We start from the raw sequence: 24,841 nt of genomic DNA on the forward strand, positions 1-24,841 counted from the left end.
GGATTCTGGCAATCAGGAGCGTGAGTAGTCTGCGGCAACAGGAAATCAGTTGCAGGTGTTGCTAGAACAACTCCTTGACCATTTGGGTCCTCGCCAGGATAATGGGGCTCGTGAAAGGTCACCAGTAAGGCCGGTTAGTGATATGTCTGAATGGGAGGCAACATTCATGAGAGACTTGATGAGGACCAGCCCTCCTAAATTCCATGGTACCGGAACTGGTTCGATGTTTTGCCATGCACCCCTTCAATACTAATACTAAGGCTAGACGTGCAATCATGCACCTGAGGGGCTTCACATCCACATGGTGGTAGTTGGAAGAACAAAAGCTTCACCTGGACATCAATACTATCTCTTGGGAGTTGTTTGTGGAACGTTTTCGGACACGATTCCTTTCAGATCATTGGAGGCAACACATAGTAGATGAGTTCCATGATTTGCGTCAGCTATCCATGTCAGTAGAATAGTATGAGCATCATTTTTACAAACTCAAGAGATATGTCGGGATATGAGATGATGAGACTATGCTAGTAAAACATTTTATCAGGGGTCTCAATGACCGGATCAGTGGTGATGTGCGGGTTTTCGAACCAAAAACCATGGAAGTTGCAATTGAGAAAGCTCGTTTGGTTGAGGAGAAACTTGTTAGGGCTCATGGGTCTCACTGAGGAGGGTAGACTGGTAATACATCGGTTGGTGGATAGGGTTCTAGAGCAGTACAAAATCAGAGAGCAGGATCTTTCTGTGGCTAGCAATAGCAGCAGTCGAAGCGAAAGAATTTATACTACCAGCAGAATGAGGGTGCTCAGTCAGAAAAGAATAGGAATTGGAAGAGGAATAAACGTGACTGCAATGACCAACCTTCTCACAGTACTCAGATGAATAGCTGGCAGAGGTGGTCATTAGCAGTCAAGTGCACCTGCTAGAGGTGACGGTGGTAATGACCGAGGGACAAGATGTTTCTTTTGTGGCTAGCAGGCTCACATTGCTAGGTATTGCCCTCAAAAGGGTACTCAGGGATCCAGTTACATACCGTCCATTTCAAAACCTATAGTTGGGGATGCTAGCAGGAGCCATATGGTACATGCAGCCGTGGACAACCGCCAGACAAAACATTAGAGCACTGTAGTGGAGTCTTCAGGTGTGTCTAGCACGATAATTCAGTTTCTATTTTGTTTGATTATGGAGTAACCGATTCTTTTATATCTTCTTCTCTTGTTAAGCGATGTGGACGAGCAACAACAGAGCAAGGTGTTAGGTGGCAAGTAGAGTTAGCCTTTGGGGTTAAGGTCGTGGTAGAAACCTTGGTTCGTGGATGTGAATTACAGATTGGTAAACTACATACTTCTACGAACATGTGTATCATGCCTTTGGGTTCCTACGATATTGTTCTGGGCATGGATTGGTTGACAACTAATCAGGCAGTCATAGATTGCCGAAATAAAATAGTGAAGTGTTTGGACCGTTCAGGAAACTTGGTGGAAGTGGTTGGCATAAAAGACCTATTTCTCTACGCCTAACTTCTACTATGCAGCTGAAGTGTTGTATGCGTCAGGGATGTTAGTTATTTGCTGTGTTAGTGAATGACTTGGAGATGGATGAAAGTCGGGAGGTATCACTCGATGTTCATCCCTTGCTTAGAGAATTTGCAGATGTCTTTTCGAGTGAGATATCAAATATGCCTCCTAAGAGGGACATTGATTTCAGAATTGATTTAGTGCCCGAAGCTGAATCTATCTCATGCACTCCTTATCGAATAACAACTCAGGAGCTTGAAGAGCTTCGTTTGTAGTTGAAGGATCTTTTGGCAAAAGGGTTTATTCTACTCTCCAACATGAAATTCCAATTTTTTAAATTTTAAATTTTTCCATACCTTAAGTTATATTTTATATTTTCTACTCTCCAACATGAAGTTCCAATTTTTAAAATTTTAATTTTTTTCATGCTCAGATTTTTCTTTTTTAGCACTTTGCTCCACCAAAGTCCATGCACCAACATGAAATTCCAATTTTTTATTCTACTCTCCAACATGAAATTCCAATTTTTTAAATTTTAAATTTTTCCATACCTTAAGTTATATTTTATATTTTCTACTCTCCAACATGAAGTTCCAATTTTTAAAATTTTAATTTTTTTCATGCTCAGATTTTTCTTTTTTAGCACTTTGCTCCACCAAAGTCTACGCACAAACATCTAGAAGCACCTTTGTCGTGAGACCAGAATATATTTTAATTGGTTAGAAAAAAAATAAATTAGGAACTCATAAATAAATGAAAAAATTCTACTTAATTAGGCAAGTTATTGCCACCTCAATTTTATGAAAATAGATAAATAAGCTTTTTCTAAGAAATAATTCCTCGTTACGCATGATCCGGTAGATTAAAGGAATTAGGAACTCATAAATAAATGAAAAAATTCTACTTGATTAGGCAAGTTATTGCCACCTCAATTTTATGAAAATAGATAAATAAGCTTTTTCTAAGAAATAATTCCTCGTTACGCATGATCCGGTAGATTAAAGGCATTCGAACCCTCCTCCTAGGTGCCGTCGCCGTCGCTTGTCTTTAAATGAATTGAGGAAATTAAAATTATAGAGCACCGCCATTAATCATAGTCGATCGAATAAGCTCGAATTACCATATACTAATTATATTCATTCATTCCTCACGCAACTTTATTCAAATCGAGCAAGAAGTATGCTCAAAGAATTCCGTCTTTGGTACGAATTCGTTTTCAGAGATGAGGGTTTATTATTGGAATTACAGTTAGGGTTTGATTTATACCTGTAGCGTTTGTTATCCATTCAATATTTGTTGTTTGATTTGAACCGGTAGTGTGTGTGGTTTTTTTCGGGAGTGACCGTCTGTTTCTTCGCGGCGGTATTTGCAGAACATGGTGGTGTTTACTTTGTATGGGATTTGATTGATAGCTTCTTTCATCAATGGCAACGGTGGCGCCACCAACTAGTACAAGTTCCCCAACAATTGACCCTTCTCCCGATCCAAATCTGCCTTCTTCTCCGGAAGCCGCCAATTCGGAATCCGCCTTGCTGCTGTATGCAGGCTTCAACCAGGATTCTGGCTGTTTTGCCGTTGGCACAGAGCAGGGGTTTCAGATATATAACTGCGATCCTTTCAGAGAAACATTTCGGCGGGATTTCAACAATGGCGGGGGCATTGGAATCGTGGAGATGTTATTCCGGTGCAATATTTTGGCCCTCGTAGGCGGGGGTTCGAATCCCCAATTCCCTCCTAACAAGGTTATGATATGGGATGATCATCAGAGCCAGTGTATCGGGGAGTTGTCCTTCCGGTCGGAGGTTCGGGCCGTGAAATTGCGACGGGACCGTATCGTTGTGGTGCTGGAGCACAAGATTTATGTGTATAATTTCGGGGATTTGAAGCTCTTGCATCAGATTGAGACCATTGCAAACCCTAAGGGTTTGTGTGCTATTTCTCATGCGTCTAATTCGTTTGTTTTGGCCTGCCCTGGCTTGCACAAGGGGCAGATGAGGGTTGAGCACTATGGTCTCAAGAAGACTAAATTTATTTCGGCTCACGATTCTCGCATTTCATGCTTCGCCCTAACTCTTGATGGAGGCCTTCTTGCAACTGCTAGCACAAAAGGGACTCTTGTTCGGATTTTCAACACACTTGACGGAACCAGATTGCAAGAGGTACGATATAGATTCTTCCTCTGGATTATTTGGCTCCTATCATTTCTAGTTTAGATTATCAATTGGTATCAATGTACTCATTACCTAGTTTATACCTGGGCTTGGTCATAATTTGCAAACCTCACCACTACCAAGCTTGGACGTGAAGTTCAAATCTAGGGGTGCAAATTTTAAACAATGTGGAAGGTAAATGGCAATAACTTCTTTGAACGGGGGTCTATACAAAATAATGGCGTCTTATTCAAAAAATTGATGTCTGGCTTGGCCATGACCTAAAGCAAATAATATAGTTGATGTGGGATAATGTATGCAACAAGTTCTATACGAAACAAAATTTATATTATTTAGTGTTTAGCTTTATTGGCTATATCCTTGGAAAAAGTTTATGTTTCTTACACTACCGGCATTTGGATTCAATTGAATTTGTTCTCGAGTTTTCTGGATATCGCTGTAGAAAAGTCTACAGTTAGGACAATATTGGCTTGACTTTGTATGAAACAGTATTTATGCTATTTTGCTGTCGAGTTTTCTGGATACTGCTGTGAAGTGTTTATGCTGACAAGGATAATAACTTAATTCTTTACACAAATCAGTATTTTTCCTATTGACAGTTAAATTCCTCTCGTGGGATGTTTTCTGTCATCCAGGCCTGGTCCATTTGGGTAAGCTACACTCAGATTTGTGGTAGCTTGCTTGATTAAACTTTCAAGAAACTGTGCGTTTAAGCATGTAATTTGACTTCTGGGGATTTGAGCACAGTTCTCCACTATGTTTATTCTATTCTTTTGTCTGCGTTTTCTGGTTGTTATTGCAAAACAAATTTTTGTTCTAAGAAAATATTGACTTCAATATTATGAAACAGCATTTGCTACTGGTTTCTTTGAGCTTTCTGGAAATTAATGGGGAAATGCTATTAGTTCCAAGAATATTGGATTCATCCTCTATGGAACAACTTTTAAGTTTATATTTTTAGATTTGGTATTACTTGATAACTTCTTGGATTGGAGTAAATTGTTTTCAATATAAATTACCCTTGGATTTGTTGGACCTGGAAAATGCTTAGGAAAAGCCAAAAAAACATTTAGAAAATGTGCCGCCTGAAAATGCATTGAAACCCTGCAAAATGTTGCTGTATTGTGCTCGAGCCTTTCTCTGAGTTACACTTGAATCACATTTGGATCATGCTTGAAGCATGTGTATAACAGCAATCTTGTTATTCTTTGTGACCTACACCTGTGCTAGTTTCAGTTATGGGGCTTACAAAGAAGGGTTGTCTTATCATTGGGTTCGAGGTGATACCCTTTTGTCTCTGAAACCTGCACATTCAAACCCTCATTGCCCCTGGGAACCTGTGATCACTGTATTAGATATGAGAAACTTTGCTGAGTTTTTACCAAGTTGCTGAGTATGAGTCAAAATTAGGTCTTTCAATTTTTGCCAAGTCACATGGTTTGCAACTATGATTTGAAAACATTGACATTAGCTTATATTAAAATGAATTGTTTTATTTGTTGCCGAGCTTTCTGTATGTAATCATATAAAAGTCTGTATCTATAATGTTTTGGGTTAGCTACTTCATCCGTCATCAGAAAGAGTTTTTATTTGGGAAAAAAAGTTGAAGAAGAAGAAATATGGAATATTAGGTCATAGATATAATTTGAATTTCCGACAACTACCCTATTGACCAAAATAGTAAAATTTGATAAAATAACAGTGACATCTTTATCTAATTCAATCTGAATTATTTTTTGAGAAGAAAATTAGAAATTGCTTTGTACCCTATGGATAAAAAGCATTATCACATCACATGGGTCCAAGATTGATTAAACTGATAGTCTCCTCAATTAATGATTGGTTCCTTAGAAAAACCCAATAGTTACCAGGAGATGGTGGATGGGTACTGGTACATCATTTTCAAAAAAAGCTGGAGGCTGGTATAAATAATTCAAAATTTGGAAATCATGATCATACAGTATATATGCAACTTTAAAGAATGTAAATTCTTAAAATAATAATTAAAAAAAAACCTTTTAAAGTAATGAAATGGAGGTCAACAAAAGCAGAAGATTAATTATATTGATATTTGTAAATTATCATGATATAATTTTTTTTTAGTAAAACACAATCACCTGGAGCTTGGAAGGGGAATGCCATTATTTAATAAACATGGTATGGTTGTCCTTGGACATGATCATTTTTCAATGCATATCTCTTTGTAATATTCCCTGTTTGTGACTTGATAGGAAAATTTTCTGCTATAAAAACCTTGTATATGTTAATGCAAAAAAAAAAGAATTATACAGGTCTTTTAGCGTATTTCTGTAGGACAATTAGCCTTTGTCAACCACTTAGCAGTGCTTTAAGAAAGACGTGTTATTTATATGATATATCTGAGAATCCTCTATAAGCTACCCAAATTTCGAGGTATGCTTCCAGGAGATGTAAAAAAACTTCATATGAAATCTCCTAATGTCTGGAGACATCTTCACATGGGTCTCTGAGATGGGGATGCATTTCTGTCTTCCTGTACTGGAGACAAGTACCAAAGGTCAGGGTATTAGTTTCCTGGTCACCATGGAAAAACCAATCAGGAAATAAAACTAACATGAATCAAGTCTGAACCGCTTTCATGTACATGATATGAAAAGGGTCTCACCTTTGTATACATGATATGAAAAATGAAAAAAGTACATAAGTCCCACTACCAAATTCTTAATATCATGCTAATCATAGTATTAACTGTCAACATCATCATAGCATAGTAGTCTTTTATTCTCTGTACAATTACTGCATAACACAACAGAAACTATCAGATTGCAAAATATAAAATGGTCTAGAGGACTGCAGCTAGTGTCTCCCAATTACAGTCTTTCAGTCACCTCCTCATCTCCCTCCAGAAATAAGTTGTCAAGGTTGCAGATGTACGGTGGATCAGGGATTGGAAAGCCCAGTTTGGCAGAAATGTACCTAGTCACAGACACATTGATTTTTGTACATCACAGTTGTGTTTATAATCTGTCAGAGATAGCCTTTTCAAAGTTGAGACTGTTCTCCATCTCCTCAAAGTTGTATTGATTGCAGTAATTTGCTAGTTTTCAGCAAAGCAGTCTGCAGTATCATTTATCAGCCTTTGTTTTTTTTCAGATGGGTTTTGGATTACTCAGGATTCTTGAGGGCACAATTATGTCAGTGTCTGTTGACCACTTTCCAATACGATTCCTGATTGAAGCAGAAGACAAGTATGTGCTCTCCATTTGAGCAATCTAGCTTCATTAACACCAGCTATCAGAGCAGTTCTCCAAGCTATCATATCATTTTCAGCCACCAACTTTGTAAATTTAACATTATTTTCAGGCTAAGATAAGCTTTTTAAGTTCATCAACAGAATAAGGGTGGACTTCCTTATTTACAGCATTTTTTTTCTAATTTTATATGCAGCATGATTACCTGCATTGCAATCCCTGGGAGATGGACCCAAAATCCTCGTAAGTTCATTTCCATCTGGTTTATTGTTCAAGCACCAAATTCAGTTGTGCAGCTCCCAACTTTTCTAAATGATGTTGCATTACAGTTTTTTTGATTCAAGATAGACTTTTTAGAGGAATCCTAAGCACTTGGAACTGGACCACACGAAGTATCCTTCTTAACTGATGGTCAGCTTGGTGAATCTTTTGAGACCTGAGTGGAAAAATGAAAAGGGTTCTACTCACATATTGGTCAGCCAGCTTATCTGCAGCCTCATTACCACTTCTTCTTATATGCTGGACTGCGAAGACTTTAATCTGCTTTTTTAAGTTTTTCATCTTTGGATTCCCTGATTGATGTTATTTGAGAATCAATTGCTCGCCTGACCTTCCTTAATTGCATTAATTAAAACCATTGAGTCCCTTTTGATGATTATGATGATGATGACAATGACAATGAAAATGATGACTTCTGTAACATTCTTAGCACCAAACATTCTGTAGGTCCTTATAAAGTATATAGACAAAGAAACTTCACTTGAATCCTTTTTGCAAAATGTGATATTCTAGCATTCTTTGTTGATGTTGTCTTTCAGCCATCCTTTGACCTTTCTTTGCCTTTTGTGATTTGCTTAGCCCATGACTCTACTCTTCCTTCAGTCTTATTGTTCATATTTTCTAAATAATCTCGATAAGGCAAAGCCAGAAATCTGTCTTGCCTAGGAGGTTTATCTAGGTGCAAATGATAAACATCATTTCGAACCTTTTCTTTTGACATCATCAGATTTCTGAGCAATTTGTTGTCAGCCTCTGAGATTATATTTGGGATGAAATTGTAAAACATTTCTTGCTTGGGAAGATTTGTGGCATTGATACATTTAAGCAAACTTTGAAAGTAACAGCCTCATCTTGAACTTCTTTTTGTCCGTTGATCAGGGTGCCATTTGGTTTATGAATTGAGATGATTTTTTTTGTGCTCTTCTTATTTTTGTGGAGTTGTGGAAGAATTTTGTGTTCAAAATCACCATCTCGCAGAAATGTTTTGTGAGATTTGATCACTAATAGATTTATTCCCTAGCCAAGAGCTTGAATGATCCTTTAGGAGTTATTTTTCTTTTTCATAGTACTCTGAAAATATTCCAAGACAGATCACACCTTCTAGTTTAGGGCTTCTAATTGTGCTTCTTTACTTTCTTTTTTCTTAAGAATATTTTTGGAGGAATTGATATTCCAATCCTTCAATTTGTGTTTGATTGCAATTAATTTTTTTGCTAATGTGAACATTTTCCAGACTTTGGGAGCTCGGGTATTTGTTCACCATTCTTTCATAAGTCCTTTTAGAGATTCATTTCTTGAACACATCTTTTCAAATCTGAAAGGACACTTCATAGGGGTGCTGTCATTATCTATGTTGAGAGTTATTAGAAAATGATCGGATCTTGAAATTGGTAGAATAGAAGAATCGATCGATATAGGTCGTTGACACCAAATATGAAGGTACAAGAAATTTGTCTAGTTGTTCAACAATGTTGGTAAAACCTTTTTTTTGTGGATTGTCTAATTGAACTCATCAATTTTTGAGGAAAGTCAATGGGGTCATTATCATTGACAAATTTCGTTAAGTCTTTTTGGCATCAACTTTCATGGTTTAACGCACCTTTCTTTCTGTAGTATATAGGATAATGTTGGGATTCCCCCAAGTATGGTTATTTTATTTTATTCAAAATAGAAATGAAGTTTGAGGTTTTTGTTTTGATTGGTCAATACACATTTGTTGAGTTGGAAGGAGAGACACAAACCATTGTGAGTAATTTTAGTTCTCTTGCCACCATTCCTCACTAGTGTTGGAAGCGCCATCGATAGGTACAAACATACCATCCCATCCAAAACATTGCTTCGTGAAATTTTTTCTATCTTCTTTAGAGAGTTTGTTTCTCCTTGAGAAGGAAAATATGTACACCCATTGTCTGTAAGTGGCGCTTGAGTAGGCACCTTTTGTTAGGGCATTCAAGACCCTAACATTTCAATCTTCGTTGTGCCCTAAGGGAGTGTTTTCCTCCCTTAGACATTGAAATCTTGTCAATGGTAGTTTGCCCATTTGTAGTAGCATACTTAGCATGTCACATCATGTTAAATTTACAACCCTTCTTTTTTGCTTACTTTAAAATTAGGTTTTAGAATCTTTGAGGTGGCTTGGTCAATTGATGGAAAATCTAATAATTTGATTTCATGTTCATTCTTGGGATCGCTGGACATTTCATCCGAATCCTTGTGAATTGGTTTAGAGTTATTAGCTTGATGTGTACTAGTAGAGATGGGGATCAAAGAATGGTTTGCAACATCAATTTTGTGAGTTGGGGCTGTCATGCCAAAGGTAAAAGTAATAGGGATATTTGACTTATTTGGCTGCATTGTCACTTCTTTGGTTAGGGCATTGGAGGCCGAAACAACAATTGTTTTTAATTTTATCTTCCTTAGGAGCAATTTTTGGTTTTGTACTTTTTGGTGCCCAAATCTTCTTTTTTGTAATTCGAGTGCAGGTTCACAAATCCGTGGAATGGTTCTTTGTTTACTTTCGACAATGGAATTTCATCTTTTCTGTTTCAATTGATTGTTTACAAATTTTATCCCCTACCACTAGGAATATTTTGCTCTGCAGTTGCTTAATCACTGCTACATTTAGTATGGTATAAAAATAGGAATCTTCTACTAAGAATGCATGTGTCTAAATCAATCAATGTTCCAAGGGTTCTCCCAATCTTTGTCAAACATTCTATCAACTAGTATTCTATATGAAGATTGTGTAGATAAATCCAGTAGGAGTTGTCATAAGGGATGACATTGTTAAGGTTGAAATCAGCACCCACATTTGCATGTAAAGAGCAATTATATTCATTTCTCAAACTTTGTTTGTGAGGATTATTTGCCATTCTTCCTTGTTGATAAAAACGGCAACAAAGAATCCTTTGGGGAAGAATATCAAAACAAATTGACACCACCAATTTTCTTGCACCCATTTCGTAATGTTTTCCCTTGTCTTCTTTGGGTCGATGAATCAACATATTATTCTAGACTCCATTAGCATGTATGCGTTCATTTCCACTTCTTTGGGTAAGTCTACTTTGATTATTTTATCTTCCATAAGGCTTAGCGTAGAGTGCCATGAGTCCCTTCACAGGTATTCGTTTTGTTTAGAATCTTGGTTGCGAGCCATTTTTAATTTATTGTTTTGATTTCTTATGTGTATAAGTTATCCTAATATTTAAGTGATCAAGCAAGTCTAATGGAATATTGTTGGTAGTTGGTAGAGTCACATGAGTTGTGCGAGAAGAGGCATAAGATAGGAGAAAAAAATTGGGGGTAAGAATTTTAATTGTTTAGTAGTGAAGTTGGCTTGGGCTGTGGGTTTGCTCCCCATTGGTCTCGGGTTTGACTCCGAGGCTCTGGTTAGTCCGATGCATGTGGCTTGTGGGTGGCTGTGTACATCCCTAGAGGACTAGTCTCGCCTCAGCTCGCCCCTTCCTGGCCCCAACTTGGCAGTAAGACCAAGGTAAGGTTGGTTGGGCGCTGGGCTGGGTCGCGGGGATACCTCTAGAGTTAAAAAAAACAATTTAATTGTTGAGCGGTAGAGGATGACCTCGTGAGGTTCGAACTTGGTTTGATGGCCCTATTGCAAGGTTTCCCCTAAAGAAATAGTGCTAGGGATGTACCCCTTGTGTGGAATGCAAATGGCCCACCCCACATTTTGTAAGTAAGACAAGATAGAAGATCTTGGAGGCCACACAATTATTAACACGATAGAGAGTAACAACACAAGGTTTGAACCTTGGTTGATGGCACTACATGCAAGAAGCCCTACCAATACACGATAGGATCTCCCCTAAAGCAACAACTTTATTTTGCTCTCTATTAGAATTAACCTATTTTTCCCAATTGAAGGGTCTTCCAAAAGTGAGTGAAGTTTCTAGTTTGGGTATTGTGCTTTTTTAGAAGCATTAATAACTATTAAAGAATCTCACTTCACTATGATGTTGTGATATCCTTTGGTGTCATGTTCATATCAGCTAAAATCCCCTTCCTTTTAGCTTCATTGTTTAGTTTTTAATTCCAAATTATACAATCTACCTAGCAAGAATGCTTGAGGCATCTTTGATCACATAGCTGACATTGGCTGGTCTTGGATTGCCTTTTGGAGCATTGTTAAAATTCAGCTTCCCACTTTGCAATAAAGCCATCTATTTCTTCTTACTTCTAGTATTCTAAGAGATAACCAATCCATTAACAAGAAAAATCTTTGTTTTAATTATGTAAGATTCCTAAGACATTATTTGAGTAGCCCACTAATCATACAAACACAAGTATGTTTCATGTATTTTGCTTCCATTTGATTTGTTCATTACAGCTAAAAGTTAAGAAACAACCAATAGCTGCACAAATTCATGGGATTTTTTTTTGTTTTCTTATTTTAGATCACACAAAATGTACATGACTTTTAGTATCATTTTATACAATGTTTAGTTTGTTTTATACATAAATAAAATAGAGTAAAACAACAATAGGATTTCGGTTCACTTTTTATTAGATTGCATGAAGCACAGAAGGAGATAAGTTAATGCACCCTTGGCCACTGATGCATGCTCCTAAATCTGTTTAGTAACAAGTTGATATGAACCATCATCTTCAATTCTAACAACAATGGTTTTTTTGGACTCCTTGTCAACAATATAGCATTTGTGTTTGCTAAATTTGACATCGAAATTGGGACAATGGTGCATAATTTGACTCAAAGAGCAAATGGATGTACTTTCCTTGGATATAGCACACATTTAGAAAAATGAGATTTTTTTCTTTAGAAGATATTTGCACATTTCCTCTGCCAACAATTGTGTACTCACCACCACCTAAGATCATTGAATTTGAGCAAGTCGCATACTTTGAACCAATCTTTCTTGTGGGCGAAATGTTGAGATGTTCCAGAATCAATGTACCACACAGAATACTTGGATCGATTTGCTTGTTCGTTTGGCTATGAAAGCAAAGAAGGTTGCCTCTTGCTCAAAATGCTTTGCGACATGAGCCTTTTGTGGAGGCCCTCATTGGCTGGATTTCATTTCAATAAACCTCTTCTTGTAGTGCTTCTTTAGATGACCAAGTTTACGACAATAGTGATGTTGATATGTTTCAGATTGTTTGAAGTATCTTTATTATTCCCTTGACTTCTCTTCAATATGGAGTTTGCCTCTGCTCTTGTCCTTGGCTGCAAAGGCTTTTTACACACTCAATATATCATTGCCGCTACCAAATTGCTTCTTCCATATGTCCTGTTGCAAGAGTGTGTTGCACAAATCTTCAAACTTAAGGTCAATAGTTGTAGATGTGATTTTGAGAGTCTCAATGAAATGTTCATATGCTCGTGGTAAGCTTTTCAGCATTATGACTACTTCCATCTTGCGACCTATGGCTTCCAATTGATCACAAATGTCTTTGATCTTCGTTAAATGATCTTGCAAAGACATCTTCTCATCCATCATGATTGAGAAAATAATATTTTTAAGGAAGGCGGCCTTGTCTTTATTTGGCATCTTGTGTAGAGCTCACACTTGGCTAACATATCTCTGTAGAGGTTTTGCTTGTTTGAACCTTTGGAAGCATTTCATTTGTAATTGATAACTTGATCAGCATGACGACTTCTCAATCTTGCACATCAAATTGTCTTGTTTTTTAACTTGAAACCATTGGTCGAGTGTCAGTATTAAGGACGATCTTATGGAGGCAACTATACTCAAAGATCGCAGGAATGCATTGTCAGTATTTAGGACCATCTTATCGAGCCATCCCTCATGCAATCCAAAATGGCGGAAAATAAATAAACTCTTTTTTTGCTAATGTAGTAAGTTCGGAAATTCATGGTAAACCCTGCTAGCAAAGTAAAACTCATAACAACATTAATCTTTTTGCTAATGTAGTAAGTTTGGAAATTCACGGTAAACCCTAGCTAGCAAAGTAAAACTCATAACAACATTAATCTTTTGGGGGAAAAATCGGCAACATAAAGTATACGATTCTTTTGAAAAAAAAATTGAATTTTTTAAAAATACATAAAAAATTGTAGAAAAGTAGTCAAAACTACTAAAATTTATGGGCATTTCCATAACACATAGATATTGACAGCAAATAAAATAGAGTTCAACCCATGAATTGTAGAAAATAAGCTTTTGTTGTTTATAACTTTATATTCATATCGTTGATTTCATTGCAAAAAACATACCGCAACGACATAAATAATAACTAGATGGTGACGGTTGTCAAATTGTCAATTGGAATATTTAGGTACATTCGTACAAAAAACAAAGATCTAAAAATTATTATCATTGTATAATAATTGATAATTATATTAAGTAATTGATTATATTACATGATTATATTATTAATTATAATATAACTTACATTGTTCAAAAGGTGGTAACAATATTGAGAAAGTTGAAACAATTTAAAATATCTTTTAAAATCGTAGATTCATGATATTGAATTTATTACGATAAAACTTTAATAAAATATAATGTGTGAATTTATAAATTTTCAAATGTTATTTCTTTGTAAATAGACTTTATTTTTATTATTTGAATGCTAAAATAATATATAAATATTCAAAATTAAAAGAACATAATTTAAATTCTCAAAATGGTTATATAAATTAGTATATTAAAAATAGACTTTATGGCCTTGGCATCCTATATAAAAAAATTGACATTACTATAAAATATATAATATAGATAAGGCTTAAGCATAATCACTAAGCACATTTCACGACAAGACTCTCAAATAAAAGGCAACCATTTATCAATCACTAGGATTTTAACCTGTGAGGCATATTATAAAATAATTTTTTAGGAATACAAAATTAATTGTTCATCTATGGCCACAATTTTTTTGCAGAGGAGCACTTGGTGAATGTTGGGCAGAATGCCACTATCGAAAATGGTCACACTACTGACAATTTTCCTACTGACATTACAATTACAATTACAATAAATGTGTTTGCCCTAAATTTAGTCCCAAGTGTTAAAATAATATTAATATCTTCTATAATGGTCATCGTCTATTTTTAGTGGTCATCGTCTATTTTTAGTTGTCGACTTATTTAGCTTGTTAAGTTAGCTTTTTATTATGTAATTAGCTTTTAAGCTTTATTTAGCTTTTAAGCTTAATTTACCTTTCACGCTTAATTTAGTGTTTAGCTCTTTAATCTTTTACTTTAACATTATGTTCTAATTATAGAACATCGTCTTGTAACCTCTACATATACGTGTGTATATCGTTTAATGTAATTAATCGATTATTGAATCATTCATTCAATTTATTTTTCACCAAGCAAATTGTGAGTGAGCTTTTTAATATTTTAATTTATTATTAAATCCTATTTATTATTTATTTTTTATTGTTTTAATTTATTATTATTATTTATTATTTATTTTTTATGTTTTAATTTATTATTATTATTATTTATTATTAAATCCTATTTCGAAAAGGGGACAATGCAAGGGGAAAAATTGTTGACTGATGGTCAATGATTTTTTGACCCGATTCAAGAGAAAAAATTGGAACGACGGGCAATTTGTGATTAGTTGCAATTGATTGCAGATTTTTGCTTCTCTGATAAAACCAATTATGCCAACTCCAAAAATGTTAAAGAATGGATGGTAAAACTCCACTAATTATTTTTTTATTCGTCACGTGTGCCATAGCTTGTCACAGATTGACCAATAATTTTAAAAATAATCCATGATTTGTTAAAAAAATCGTAAAGAAAATGCTAAAAAATCAGCAGTTATCTTTAGAAAGCAATTGTGTGCTTGCACAGATGCCCTAGACATCAATTTATTGAAACAAAAAGGCATGATTTTTACTTGACAAAAAAATTGTGATTTTGTGGAACAATATGCTAAACACCCATGCATGAATCTGTTTAGTATTGTACTACTCTGTACAATATGCCAAACACCCATGCACGAATCTGTTTAGTATTGTACTACTATGTACAATTTTTTTTTGGCATGTTCCGTCTCACTAGTGATTCCTCAATCCCATCACTGTCAGCTATAGTTTTAAAGATGATTTGTTCTCACGTATCCCAAGGGTTGAACTTAGCTTTGATATCAGTTACGAAAAATACATGACATACTTATTATCAAGATATTTGATTAATTGACGAGGAGTGAAGGTCTCCTTAAATAAGAGATGCAAAAGATCTATCCTTTAAAGATAGGAGCTTAGCTAAAAGAATGAAAGAATATCTAAGTTGCTGGTGTGTGTTTTTTTTTCCTTCGGTATGGTGTATGTATATACACAAAATATTAAAAATTTAAAAAGTATATAGAATTGTAAAACTAAATACATTTTATAGTATGATACTTCATCGTTGATCAATGCCAAATGCCAAAATGGTAGTGATAAAGATAAATATTAAATGCCAATTGATAGTTCAGAATATCAATATTGTCATATGCCATATAATATATATTAGTTGCCTTTCAAAATGCCAAAATGAGAGGAGAGCAAAATGATACTTTGTATTGGGCGAAATGATGCTTTTAGTGTTTTTGGATGCAAGAAAAAGTTTAAAAATGTCTTTTTTTTGTTACTTTTTGGCGTTCAGCACCTTTGGGTATGCCTGGGTATGCAGCCTGGGCGCACCCAGGCATACCCTCAGGTGAACCCGTACCTAGACACACTTGGTATTGGTGCAGGCCTGTTTGTGGATGTACCTGATAGTATAGTAGAATATTCCTAAAGTCCATCCTAAAGACTTTATTGACCCTTACAAACTAAATATTACAATATTAATATGATGGGCCACCTTCTAGGTTTAGGATTAGGATTTTAGATTTATTTTTTGTACTTAAATATAACCAAGGAGATGTTTGTGGGGTATTTTGTCCCTGGCCCATTGTTTCCGTGGTTCCTTTGTTTAAGGGAATGGGCCAAAAACTCTGGGGACATGTTCATGGGGAATACTGTTTTAGGGTCCTTTTCTTGAACCTAAGCCTCTAGATTTAGAAGATCTGCTTTTTACAAATTAGAAAACGAATTTCTTAGTTTCTTTTGTTCCATGCCAAAGGATCTTTCTGAAGATGGAATGAAGGTATTTCACTGGAATGAAAAGTAGGGAACATGACACCAATGGACTGAATAGATTTTAGCACAAGAAATGTTTATTCATAGTATAAAAACTTAGTGAGTAATTTGCAGGTCATGAGGCAAATAGGGCTGGTGAGTGATGTGCCCAAAAATTTGCCAGAAAATTGCTGAAAAGTTGCAAAAGGTTGTGAGTTTGACAGAAAAACTCGCCATGTGGAGAAAAGACCAGTATATTTTTTTTCATTTTCTCATTTACACAGTTGTTCCTTTGACAAACTTTGTATTGATTTATCAGTGGTTGGTTAATACTTTTGAAAGTGATAAAATTGTGACAAATGGCATGATTTTCAAGCTAGCTACGTGCTCTCGCCCACCAGTTCCTGCTTTGGTTTTGAAAAGCAAAAAATAAAATTTGTTTTGGGCCCATATTTTTCATGTATGGAATCTGTAAAAATACTAATATAGATTTGAAACTTTAATTATATGACACTATGGTGTTCATTAATCTTGTTTTGATCTATAAATGAAGGAAAAACTGTGTATGGTATATGTAAATTCATTTTAATGTGTCTTTAAAGATTATTTTTAAAATTTTTGTGTTTTTTAATGTTTGGAAAATTTACCAAGTTTTTCTCGAGTCCTTGTCGAATTTTACGCTTGCCAAGTCTGAGTTTTTTAAACTATGACATATATATAGTTCTTACCTTTTGATTAGAGATTTATTAACTATGCTGAATGCACATTTTAAAGTGTGCAGACAGTATGGAAGACAAAGTTGTACCTGGTAATTTCTCAGCAAGCAAAAGGGCACGTCAACTTGCCACTTGCAAATATCCAATAAATCTTGCAAGTCTAAATTTTTTGCAATTGTTCAGAGATTGGTTGGCATGAGATTGTCCATTTACAATGTGAAACCTTTTCTACACCTTAAGAAAAAGTAATGATTTGATAATTGGCATCATTTGTTTAGGAGTTGCTAACTTGATCACATTACCAATCTTTGAGGAGTGATCAAATTTCTCAGCTATGACGTTTCTGCCAATCTTTCTGTTATTCCATGGGTGATCTCACAGTAAGTGCCACTTTTTAGCACATCCATCTACAATATAGAATGCTAGATTCAAAACTTTGGGCACTTAAAGTTTGACAGAGAACTGAAATGCTAAAACAATCAGACAATGTAAACCTAATGTGCATAAACCCTAATCACTTGTGGTTCGAAAGGACTTCTTTGAGTTTGCCAATTACTAGGCTATATATATTATATAGTTCTCATTTTTTAATTAGAGATTTATTAACTGTGTTGAATACACATTTTCAAGTGTGTAGACGTTATGGAAAACAATTAGTTGTACTTGGCAATATTTCAGCAAGCCAAGGGGTGAGTCAATTTACAAATAGCAAAATATTCAGGTCTTGTTAGACTAAATCTTATTGAAAATATTCAAAAATTGGGAATAGGAGATGCTCTATTTGGAATGTGAAACCTTTTCTGTAGTCAAAGAAACAGATTTGCTGTGATAATTGGCATCATGTGATAAGGAGTTGATAACTAGATTGCATTACTAATTTTTGGTGTCACCAAATCTCTCAGCTTTGCTTTGCTGTTTCTGCCAATCTTTCTTTTTTTCCATGATCTCACAGTAAAGGTTTCCTTTAAACACATCCAGATTCATTATAAAATGCTAGATTAGAAACCTTGGGCACTTACAAATTCAAAAATAAATGAAATGCTCAAACTAGGTATGGCAATCCAGATATGTATAAACCCTATGCACTTGCTGTTGGAAAATATTTCTCTGTTATTATTTCCAATTCCACCCTGCAAACATTGTCTTTCAAGAGGGTTCACAAGGCTATAAACCTTAGTTGCTGAGATGGATATATTGGAGCTAAAGAATTGATTTTTGCTATGAATTCCATTACCTGACCATAGAAGAAAACTGTAGTAGATTTTTAAAGGATTTCAAAGCATAGCCAAGCCACCCCACTGCCCCTCAGATAAACGATAGTCATTTTGCACATCTTTTTATATCTTTCAGGTAGGAAGGGCCTTTTTTATGTCATATAACAATACTATTCTTTGATTGTTGAGCAGGGTTAAGCATTTGAGAATCCTTGTTTCGGAGGGCCATGCAAGCCCTTTACATTCTGTAGTACAATATACATTTTTTCTGTAGAAATAAGGTTGAGCCTTTCTTCTCATAGAACATGAGGAAAAGTGTGATTGGGATTCTCTATGGTTTTATTTTGACTCATGCAGACTTGCTTTGGGTTTGCGAAATTATTAGAAATTTTGCCTTGAGCTTTGCTGTGTTTAGATCCTGAATACTGTAGCATGTCATTTTCTTTAATATTGTTTAAGATTTATTATCAAGTTTGGAGTATTGTGTTTGGATATAATTTTGTTAAATCTGTGGGTTTAATTCCTCTATTCTTTGATGTCCAGTGTTTTTGCAAATTTGTAGAGGAAGACATCAGCAAGTCACTATATAAGCCTCAGCTGAAGGGATCTCTTCTAGAGAAGCATCTTGCGTGTCTATTCTAGAAATTTGGTCTACTGAGTGCTTTAGCCCTTAACATGTGTGCTTTGATATCCCATCTTAAATGACTGTATCTATTGTGTAATGTCAAAAGTTCTTCAGCATGGTGCTTGATTGTCGTGTCTGTTATTGCTGATATGGAATTTATTTCATCAGGTGGGTTCTCTGTTATGCAGACATTATTGAGCTTAACATTTGAAATTGTTGTATCCCTTAATACTGTTGTTTGTTTTTAACGAAATCCATACCATCCAATTTCTGAAATTCCTTTTCATTTAGTGGCAATCTTTTGTTTGATATCCTTTATGTGCTGCAACCTTTTAAGGCAGAAAATCTGAGATACAAAGAAAAAATAGAGGATTGTTCCTGTCTTATTCAGATGGAAAATCACTAAAAATCAGTAAGTAATAATCATGATTGAAAGAAAAAAATTGTCTCATCTGAATGGTTCGTAGCCTAGGAATATATTTTTGGGGTTGGTGACCATATACATAAAAGACAAATTAAGCTGCATGCACACTATTGCTGAATTATCTTTTTGGAGTTTAACTTATAAAACTACAGGATTAGGAAAATGGGAAGTTCCTTGGGGCGGAAGCTCTCAGATGGCAGATTTTAGCTAATACGGCCCTGGCCATTAAAGATTATTCATTTTAGTCCTGTTTCACAAGGGATCATAAAACAATTTTTTGAGTGGTGGCATAATCTGTCCTGGTGAGAGTGATATGGTATATCAGCCTACTGGAGGTTAAATGCAAGTTCAAGTCGCTGGAAGTGGGTTGTCAGGCTTGGAGCTGGGTAGGATAAGAGAGTTATAAAACATCCAAGCAACATTGTATCTGCATTGTTTTGGATAAGGAGATGCATCTGTATGGGAGGCATAAGATCTGGGAATATATATTGAGATTGGTGCTGTCAGCATAAGGATAATTTTATAGCATCGTCAAAGATGATCTCATTGTAACCAGGATGGTCAACATACCACTCTCATGGTCTCTCTTAGTGTTCATGGCCAAGAACAACTCGTTAATATTAATGGCAGGTAAATCAGCAAATGCCAAAAAATATCTGGTTTATTAGGGATGCAACATTCAAATAAGACTTAAGTAGAATTGAATTTAAAATTTCTTTTCAGTGTTTGGTGAAGAGGATGGAAATTCAAGACCATAGACATTTCCTTTAAAGGGAATGAAGATGAAATTTCCATGGATTTTAATGGATTCTTTTTCTAGTGGCTTCAGATGGACACGTGGATGCTTATAATATAGAATATAGTGTACTGTTTGCCAAGCCAGAGAAACAACCATTTGCATGTGAATATAATAAATTATTTTTTAAATTATTATTATTATTTTTTGTTTTAAGCTTGCATGTAACTTAATGTGTTATGCAGGTTCGTAGGGGTGCTGATAGGGCAGAAATCTACAGTCTTGCGTTTTCTTCAAATGCCCAGTGGTTAGCAGTTTCAAGTGATAAGGGAACAGTGCATATTTTTGGTCTCAATGTACCCCGGATGGCAGAGGATCCAAGGATTGGTGAAGGCATGCAAGGGGTCTCAGGGACAAATGGTTCTGGTGTTAATCTAGTTGTTCCTTCATTAGGAGCTAACCCTGGCTCTTCACTTTCTTTTATGAAAGGTAACAATCTGAGCTTGAATTGTTGAATTATACGAGTGGTGGACAAAAAAAATGAGTCTAAGCAGTCTATGCCATAGTAATAAAAAGTGTGCTGACTAGCTGCTATTATGCAGGAGTTCTGCCAAAATATTTTAGCTCCCAATGGTCTTTTGCACAGTTTCACTTGCCGGAGGGTTTGCAATTTCTTGTAGCATTTGGCCATAAAAAGAACACAATTATTATTGTTGGCCTTGATGGAAGGTAACTACAATTTGACGCTGGCTTCTGAATTTTAATTATTGTCTGTTCGGTTTGTTTTCCTCAATTGATATATAATTTAACTTTGTGGTTTTAGTTCTTATTGAACAATGGGTAAATAATAAGAATTTAGAATCTATGTACATGTGCTAAGTATATTCATTGTTATGTTATGCAGCTTCTACAGGCTTGCATTTGATCCTGTGCATGGTGGTGAAATGGTGCAACAAGAGTATGCAAAATTTCTGAAATCAGATGAATCCAATGTCCTTTGATTTCTTGTTTCCAAATCTATGTTTATGTCGTTTTTATTTAATCCAATTGGTGCTTTTAAACCTTTCGAATTTTATCAACTGTAAATGCCATATTGATCCAATATTGTACAGTACGTTAGTAGGAATAAAATTTGGGTTTATAGGATTTATGCAATAGCCAAGGTGGGTGACCAGGCTTGGCATTCTGTAAATGTAATATAAAAAATATGAATGACACAAATATATGTGAACCCACTAAGATAATGTATGAACAGCTCTATAAAGTTCAATGTGAAGACTGGATAAAAGTGCATGGAGAATATGCCCCGACTTTTATATCTATTACCATTTCAGGTAACAGTTGTCTTTTAGTTGAACACGGATATATCTGAATTTTGATTTAGAACAAAGTTCCTATAATTGCCTTTGTTTTGTGAGAATACCATCAGTGTTCTCTGTTTTGTTCTGGTTCTTGTCAGAGCACGAATAACAAATGCTCAGTTCTTTGTGATATGATTATGGATATAAAAATTGATTAGGTTTGGTACTCTATAACATTATGACCTGCGGTGTGTTATTAAAAAGCAAATTACTTCAATCACATATAACTCATATAAGACTTAATATTACACCCTTTTGTGATAATGAATGTGAAAAGTGACATGAAGATCAGGGTCAGTTTGGATTTCTGGACTATAATTAGTAACCCAAGATGTCTTTCTTGAGAGCATTGTACTTTGATACAAAAATTTGAGAATCAAAAGTTCATACAGGATTCCTATAGAACTGATCTATACAAACTATGTTAAGATACAAAATTAGAGCTGTATTTTGTGAAATAGCATTTGGTAAAAACAAAATTCATTGTCAACAAAAGTTGTGATTGCCAACGTAGTGTACATCGGATAGAAAAGATAAATATAACATACCAACTGTGCTAGTATATTTGGAAATTGATCATAATAATCTCATGATAAGTTGCCTTACCTCATACGTTGGAAAACAATGTATTGCCAACATAATAAGTTGACCATGTAGGGAAACTAATCTTCCATCAAGATTACAGGACATTCACCTATTCGAGGCTTACAACAACTTCTTTCCTTTGTCATTTCATTCTCCCATGTGATTCAATAAATGATTACAATATCATGTATTTATAAATTCAGATATTTGCACAACACAACTTGCAAAGAATGTTGGCTTTAACTTGCATTAACTGTGTTGCAGTCTCTAGCTAGTAAAATGTGCAGAGGACCATATTAACAAACTTAAGTTTTGTGAGACTTGCATTTGAGAAACCACACGTAACATGAATGTTAGACAACCATTTTGCAAAACAATTTAAATAGAAATATCGCAACTCAAATATTAACAGCGGTATAAAAAACAAGTAAAAAGTATAATATTTTTTCTAAATTACAACCACCTTAATCATCTTCTTTCATACTCGTTCGCACATCAAATAGGCAACAATATAATCAACAACATAGGGATCAATAAAAAACGACGATTGATATGTATTTTTGTTAGGCAATTACCTCAATTTTTTTTAATCTAGCAAAAAGGATATAAAATATATCAATTTAGAATGCTATCCGACGATTATTAATGTTATGAATAAATATGAAGGGAATATAAATGGTAAAACGATTATCATGTTCTTTTAAAAAAAAAATTGTAGTTCTTGTCAAATTCTTCCCAAATATGAAATAATATTCGAGTTATGTTAACCTTTAAAATGTTATTATTATAAGCAAGAAGTTCCAGTGGAAATATTATCATATGCGTATTGTTTATGACAAAAGACTGTGAGTTGAATTACCATTACACTTGATTCAATTAGGACCCTCGTAGATTGTGTAATTACACGACATCTCTTCTAAATCCACTTGTGCCTAGAAATGCAAACTAATTTTTTTTAGTACGTTGATTCACTGTTATATCCTTCATATAACATGTATTGTACAGAGGAAGAAGTTGACAGTGGATTGATTTTTTTGTAAAATCTGTTTTACAGTTTTATATAAAATTTAACATGTAACAACAAACCAAAATACAAACAATTATATTTAATGAGAATATTTCTTGTGAACCATGCTATATTGTTTTTATCCAAATTAGGAATCCAGTAAATAAAGCAACAAGGAATTCATTGATTAGAAAGAAGAAAAACCAAGAAATTATTTCGAGTAGATAGTTTTTTTTTTTTTTTTTTTTTGGTAATAGTGGATAACAAGGTCCCAATGAAGGCTTTAAACATGATTTGTTTGAGACTAGAAAGGTGTAAAAATGTTGGTAAAATAGGTGATTGTCTTGTAACTTTTTTGTACAAAATTAGTGTCATTGGACTACGTAACCGTTTTCTTCCAAATTGCCACATAATAAAATGAAGCAAAAACTAGAAAGTTTATGCACTTATATCACAAACTGTTATCTTACATGATAAAACCGAAGGCAACAACCATCTAGTTTTCCCACGACACTAACTAACAACCTATGTTATACTTCAAATTAAAAAAAACATTGAGGCGGTAGATACAACATCTGAACGTCTGTTCATCAACTCGTTATATGTGCTTGATATTTAATACATAATATTGACTTGCCAAGCAGCATGGGCTATAATGGTGGATTGCTAGAAGCATATGTGCTCAGATGACCGATTAACAAATTTTAAGAACATCCTCTTGATTGAATCTACATTGACGTCCTTTAGATGGTCTTTAATGTCCATATTTAAATATAAATGACGTCGTTTCATACTTCTATTTTCAAATTGTTCCCTACTCTCCTCACCTAGACCTTTACAATACATTTAAAGTTTGTGGTAAGTGAAATGCATTCAAATTGTTTACTTAAGACTCCTAAATCAAACAAATGTATCTTAAAGCACTTGAATCAATAGTGTTTTTATTCCACCTAACCATATTTAGTTTTCATCACCTAGATGAAAATGCTAGGCTCTTTGCTTCTGAAACAAGAAAAAATAGAAATACAAAAGTAAAATCTAGAAAATGGGGTTTTTAAACATAAACTTAATTTGGATAGTAAATTAAGAAAAACTTAAGTTGGATAGTAAATTAAGAAATAACTTAAATCGTTACTGCATAGTTGCTAGTACTCTCAAATGATAGTGATCTAAGAGAGTGTCAAATTGCAACGTGGTCCTAGATACACACCAAGTCTGAAAAATGAGATGAGATGTTACACACCAAGTCTGAAAAATGAGATGAGATGTTTTAGTTATGGAAATGAATAGTACACGACCAAAGAAAACAATATAACACACACAATAATATAAAATTTTCAACAAAAAAGTACATGATGTATGAAATAACTAATTTTTTTTTTTTCATTTTTAACCTGTGTATCTAGGTTAAGAACGTCAAATTAAATGATAAAACGAAACAACAAAAGTGTATCTATTATAATACTTGTGTATGAACACAACTATGAAATAGAAGCATGTTGAATAATTTTTATTTGTTATATTAACCTAAACTGATTAATTAATGAGTGGAAAGGAACTATTGTTGTTCAAGAAAATATTTCTCCTAGAGAATACTTGTGTATGAACAAAACTATTAAATAGAAGCATGTTCAAGAATTTTTATTTGTTATACAAACCAAAATGAAATAAATGAATTAAATAATGAGTGAATAAACTATTGTTGCTCAAGAAAACATTTCTTCTAGAACTTATCTAGAAAATGGTGATGAAGAAGAATACTAAAAAAGAATTCTACAAGCTCCAACACCTTTTGCAATAACCAAAAAACAATTCATCAAAACACAAGATCACTAAGGTATTAGGATAAGTAAGGAGTTGTAGTAAAAACAATAGCATGAGAAATGCCCATAAAATATATAGAAAGGCAAAAGTTAGTTTGCT

At 34.5% G+C, this 24,841-nt stretch overlaps 1 protein-coding gene across 1 annotated transcript; it reads left to right on the forward strand.

The window, feature by feature from the left end:
* Window positions 1-2,455: 2,455 nt before the first annotated feature.
* LOC131054860 (autophagy-related protein 18a) lies at window positions 2,456-21,288 on the forward strand. Its single transcript, XM_057989484.2, has 4 exons — window positions 2,456-3,673; window positions 20,212-20,455; window positions 20,569-20,695; window positions 20,871-21,288. Exons 1-4 carry the CDS (start codon window positions 2,939-2,941, stop codon window positions 20,965-20,967), a joined length of 1,203 nt encoding a protein of 400 aa, XP_057845467.1. The 5' UTR covers window positions 2,456-2,938; the 3' UTR covers window positions 20,968-21,288.
* Window positions 21,289-24,841: the final 3,553 nt, after the last annotated feature.

Source organism: Cryptomeria japonica, chromosome 9 (assembly GCF_030272615.1).
Source record: "Cryptomeria japonica chromosome 9, Sugi_1.0, whole genome shotgun sequence".
NCBI classification, from domain to species: Eukaryota; Viridiplantae; Streptophyta; class Pinopsida; order Cupressales; family Cupressaceae; genus Cryptomeria; species Cryptomeria japonica.